Genomic DNA, 5914 nt, shown 5'->3' on the forward strand with positions numbered 1-5914 from the left:
ATATTTCTTTAAAAGAAATTATCACTAAGTATAAATAATTTTATATCACAATATATTATTCATTATAAATTTAAAATATAATTTATTTTTAAATTTCAATTAGAATATAATTTATATATTAAAAATATTTTATTATTATATTTTCTTTTATCTCACACTAAACAAAATAAAAAATAAAAAAATAATGACGAGACAGAACAACCATAAAAATTGTGAAAAAGCATTGGGTTTATGTGAACCGAGAAGAATTTTCTTCCTAATTAAAAAAAAAAAAAAAAATGTCATTCTCTCTCTAGTCCCCCTAATCACACTATTGTAATTGTCCTCAGTCTCTTCAGAACTTTCTTCCACACCCAACTTTCTTTTCTCTCACACCGTGAAACCCTAGTTCCGCCCCCGCCCCTGCCCCCGCCGCGGAGCCATGTCCTTCAACCGCCTCCTCTCCGCGGCCCGCCGCTCCCGGCGGGCCTCCGCCCTCTCCTCCCTCCGATCCCTCTCCGCCTTCCCCGCCGTCGCCCCCTCCTCCTCGGCCCCACCCGCCCCGCCGCCCCCCACCGCCATGATCTACGACCGCGCCGCCGAGGCCGTGAAATCGAAGCTCCGGCAGCTCGAGAACCCCGACCCCCGCTTCCTGAAGCACGGGTCCCCCCGCCCCGTCCTCGCCGACCACACGCACATCCTGGCGGCTCCCGAGACGCGCGTGACCACGCTCCCCAACGGCCTGCGCGTGGCCACCGAGTCCACCCTCAGCGCCCGCACCGCCACCGTGGGCGTGTGGATCGACGCCGGGTCGCGGTTCGAGACCGAGGAGACCAACGGCACCGCGCACTTTCTTGAGCACATGATCTTCAAGGGCACCGAGCGGCGCAACGCGCGTGAGCTCGAGGAGGAGATCGAGAACATGGGTGGCCACCTCAACGCCTACACTTCGCGGGAACAGACCACCTACTACGCCAAGGTTACCCACCAGGATGTTCCTCAGGCTCTCGACATCCTCTCCGACATCCTCCAGAACTCCCGATTCGAGGACAACCGCATCAGCCGCGAGCGCGACGTCATTCTCAGGGAAATGGAGGAGGTACTGCAATGCATCATGCATCGCCCTTTTCGCTGCTTTGTGTTCAACTGTTTAATTCTCGTGCAATGTGAAAAACTGAAAATGTTTGCAGTCAATTTATCAGAAATGGTGATCCTTAAATGAAACAATACGGATGATTGGATGTTAGTTTAGAATCTGTTTGGATACATGTTTGAAGTTTTTGGATACATGCTAGAAGTTTTTTAAAGCTTCTCTATCGGAAATATGAGGGGTATTTTCTAGACGAGAAGCTTTCTAAAGTGGTTTTAAGATTGTATCCAAACAGACTCTTTCTATGTTGTATTTTGCTGTATGAAAGCTCTTAAAAGTGCTTCTAAGCTTGTATTTGAACAGGTTTTTGTAGACACCTCATACTGTGTTTAAATGTCTGAGTAGACAAGCTCCTTATAGCACTTCTAAGAGAAGAAAATAGGAAGAGAAAAATGAACCAAGTTTCTCAATAATCTAAAATTAGTTTTTCGATAAGTTAGAGTTTAGCTTTTGAAGAAGTGGTATGAGACAGTTTCTACATATTGGCTCATACAAAAGTTAAGAGAATCATTTTATTTCTTCTATTAGAAGTGCTTATGGAGAAATTTATTTGAACAGATCCCTAATTAGATTCTTAGAATTTATCTTATATCCTGATCATATATTAGAAGTGATCAAATGTCATTCGACCGAGTATATTTTACAATGACAATATATGAATTAACCTTTTTTATCTTTTGGGGCTGATTTTTTTGGATAGTGGTGGGATAATGATTTTTTGTAGTTGACGATGCCAATTTTGTTGAGAGGTTTTTTGTGTCAAAACTGCTTGTAGGTTGAGGGTCAGACTGAGGAAGTGATATTTGATCACCTGCATGCAACTGCGTTCCAGTACACTCCTCTTGGAAGAACCATTCTTGGACCTGCTCAGAACATTAAGACAATCACTAAAGCACATTTGCAGAATTACATTCAGACACATTACACAGCTCCAAGGATGGTATGTAGAGTCTTGTTAATGTATATAACTTTGAAGACAGTTATTTTGTGACATGTGTGTGGAGTTTTTAAATATGTAAACCTGGAAATTGGCCTGATGTGTGTGGGTTTGCTGTTCAAGGTGATAGCTGCATCTGGGGCTGTTAAGCATGAGGATATTGTTGAGCAAGTGAAAAAATTGTTTACTAAGTTGTCAACGGATCCCACTACCACGTCTCAATTAGTTGCTAATGAGCCGGCTATTTTTACTGGTTCTGAGGTAAGAATATTTGTGTCGAGTACGTTTGAACCTGTTGCGATGGTGAATTTAACATTTCTCTGCCTGCTTGTTGCTCTGAAAAACAGGTCAGAATGCTTGATGATGATATTCCCCTGGCACAATTTGCGGTGGCTTTTGAAGGGGCATCTTGGAAGGATCCAGATTCAATTGCTCTCATGGTCATGCAGGCCATGTTGGGTTCTTGGAATAAGACAGCAGGAGGTGGAAAACATATGGGGTATGTGAATGCAACTTGAACCTTCATCTTCCCTCCCCCCTCATCTGGGATAAATATTCCCTCTTCTGATAGTGGCTCATCCAAATGCATTTTTATCTGAACAGTTCTGAGTTAGCACAGAGAGTTGGCATTAATGAAGTTGCAGAGAGCATTATGGCTTTCAACACCAATTACAAGGACACAGGTCTTTTTGGTGTTTATGCTGTTGCTAAGGTAAGACTTGCTGCGGTTTTCTAATGGAGTTTTATTTTTATTTTGAAACTAAGTAGACCATATAATAGTTGCCTGAAAATTTGAGAACAAGTTTCTTAGTTTTTGCTAACTGCATATAAACACTCATCCCCTCAGTTTTTGTAAATATAATACTTTTTAGTGCCTCTCAGCAATATGTGATTGAAGATTTAACAGTCTGATGTTTAAGAGTTATATATTTAGGTTGAGATAACACAGTGATGTATATATTCTCTGGCTCTACTAGTTTCTTTATTTGTTAGCCATATCTTAAATTATTTCATTGATAAACCTTTAATTCTCTCCTTAATATGTTGTGCTTTCAGCCTGATAGCTTGGATGATTTGTCCTATGCAATAATGTATGAGACAACCAAGCTGGCTTATCGTGTTTCAGAAGATGATGTGACACGTGCTCGTAATCAGGTGGGCTTCTACTCATAGTATTGATTCCCTGGCTTGCTAATTGAATGTGACAATGGAATTTGACTTATACTTTGTATAATGAAGTTTCACTCATGAATGTCTGTATTCATTGTCCAAGACATGACATGAGTTATTTTGTAATGGCACTTGATGAGTTTAGCATATTGCATGTACACAATTCATTTGCATGTAATTTTGTAATGGAGAACTTGTGTCCAACTTAATTTTGCTCCTCAGTTTAATTCTTGAGGTGGTTTCCTTGTTAAAACATTCAATTTTTTTTTGTATAACGGACTGGATTTAAATTATATATGTGATGATTGGACATAACATCTGTTTGGAGCCATGACTTACTGGTGCAGATTTTGAATGATGAAAATTTCGTATAACTGGTTATGGTATTTGTTCTGTCGTTGGCTCTTTCTTTATGATGACATATTGTGCAATCTTTATTGAATACTTTTTGTATACAAATTAAATTAATATATTAATATATGAGACATGTATCGGGTTGTAAAACTTGCATGATCTGGCAGTGACAAAGCAATGAGTCATGGTTAATTATTATGCATGTGATGTTGTGATATGGGAAACAAATTTGATAGTCACTTTCTCATACTCAAAGATACTGGATTTGCTCAAGTTAACAAAATGTAAAATTATACCTGATTCACAGGTTATTAGTGTATGTGCAACAGCATTTTTCTCTTTGATTGCATTTATATTTCTGATGTCATGTTTTGCTGTTTATAAACTTCTTAAAGATTGTTTCTAATGTAGGGAAAAATGCCTACTATATATCCATCTATCTGTGCCAACTGCCAAAATGAATTTGCATGATAGTGCCAATATTTTCTTTTAAGCATTATTTCTGATGGTTAACTTTTGCCCCCTAAAAGAATACATCAACACTTGTGAATCCAATGTTTGTTAGTTTCTTGCGCACATTGCCTCCAACACAATCATTTTGGCTCATGTAATATACATAGCCTTTGATATGCCCAAAGGTCTTTGGATTCTTTGATGAGCATTCATGCTCCATAAATATTTGTGCTGTTTTTCAGTTATATTAATTTCTGAAATCTTTATCACAAACTACTTGAATATTTGATTACTTTCAATTAATTTTTGTTTCCTGTTCTTAGTGATGTATTCACTTACAAATCTGTTTCTTACAGTTAAAATCCTCGCTGCTACTACACATAGATGGAACAAGTCCAGTGGCTGAAGATATTGGCCGTCAGGTACAATAGATCTTACATGTAACTTTATTATAGAAGAGGTGCATGGGAAAATGTTTGTTTATTATAACTTCATTCTTTACTATTTCACATTGACCTCAAGCTGAATTGTGATAGATGATAATGGAATACTTGGTAGTAAACTCTTAGAAAATGGCACCTTTATATATAAATATGTATGTATAGGAGGCATGGCATATCAAGTGAGAGGAATGTTTATAATAAAAGGGTGAGAGGATTAAATCTGGACCGTACAATGTACATGGATTTGGATTAAGAGCTATTTAATGATCACATGATCACATAATAAAATTGCGTGACTTGTTGGATGAATATTACCAATTCATGTATGTTTGTTTTGTCAAGATTTCTTCTAACCCTCATACAAACACTCTTATCACTTGATATTTCCCTATATATATATATAGTGACTATAAATTTGTTTTCTAAAGTTTTTAAGTTCTATGCCTGTATTCGTTTTTATAGCCAATAGCTGGGCATGCTGCAATGATTAATTTGTGAACCAAAACAAATTGTTAATCACACACGCCCTAAACAGATTATTAATAATTTATTTTTCCAATTTGCACTAAGCCTCTTTTACGTGCTCCACTACCATTTGATATTTCATTCTTTATTTATTCACGTTTCAGCTACTCACATATGGTCGAAGAATCCCTTTTGCCGAATTGTTTGCTAGAATTGATGCTGTTGATGCCAGTACAATTAAACGTGTTGCGAACCGATTTATCTATGACAAGGTAATAGTTGAAATATATCTTGGTACTATTTAGTAGTAGAGACCAATTTTATTCTTTGGAGCTTTCTAGTCGTGTCACGTCTTTAGAATTTATATGATCTTGTCATATCTTGCAGGATGTTGCTATTGCTGCCATGGGTCCTATTCAGCGCTTGCCTGATTACAACTGGTTCAGACGCAGAACCTACTGGAACCGCTATTAGTTCATCTTAGTTTTTTTGCTTCATTTCAACTTCATGAGAGGTCTGGCATAATGTTTTGTTCTAATTTACAACATATATGCCTCTGGATGGCTGCTACGGCTGTCATTTTTCATTAATTTGTTACGGGCCTCTTTTTTGTACCATTTTTGCAGTAATAAGTATGCTGTTGTCTGTCATGTAATTGGCATCCTTCACTATTGCTCATTCTTGTTGAAAATGATATTGCTTAAAAGTTCCCTTGGTTTCTCGTGAACTTCAACTGGTTTTTGGACCCTTAATTCAATAATGTAATCAGATAAAGCTTGTGTAATCTGATTGATTTGCTATATTATCTTACATTAACTTCACTTTTTAAAGATTATAAAAGAATAATAACTGCGGCCCAATCGTGTTAAGTTTAAGAAAAAGTTTGGCAGTAATATGCTTTATGGTGTTCTAGTACTATTCTGGTTCAATAAGTTTGTTTTTATGCTATGTTACTTTGCGAGT

At 37.7% G+C, this 5914-nt stretch overlaps 1 protein-coding gene across 1 annotated transcript; it reads left to right on the forward strand.

Annotated features, from left to right (window-relative positions):
* Positions 1–286: 286 nt before the first annotated feature.
* Positions 287–5678, forward strand: MPPBETA (Insulinase (Peptidase family M16) protein). The gene is made up of 9 exons (XM_020378679.3): positions 287–1078; positions 1905–2069; positions 2190–2327; positions 2414–2565; positions 2670–2778; positions 3123–3221; positions 4400–4465; positions 5116–5223; positions 5339–5678. The coding sequence occupies exons 1-9, from the start codon at positions 422–424 to the stop codon at positions 5423–5425; spliced, it is 1581 nt and encodes a 526-aa protein (XP_020234268.2). The 5' UTR covers positions 287–421; the 3' UTR covers positions 5426–5678.
* Positions 5679–5914: the final 236 nt, after the last annotated feature.

This window comes from Cajanus cajan, chromosome 4 (genome assembly GCF_000230855.2).
Source record: "Cajanus cajan strain Asha chromosome 4, NIPB_CcT2T_4, whole genome shotgun sequence".
NCBI lineage: Eukaryota > Viridiplantae > Streptophyta > Magnoliopsida > Fabales > Fabaceae > Cajanus > Cajanus cajan.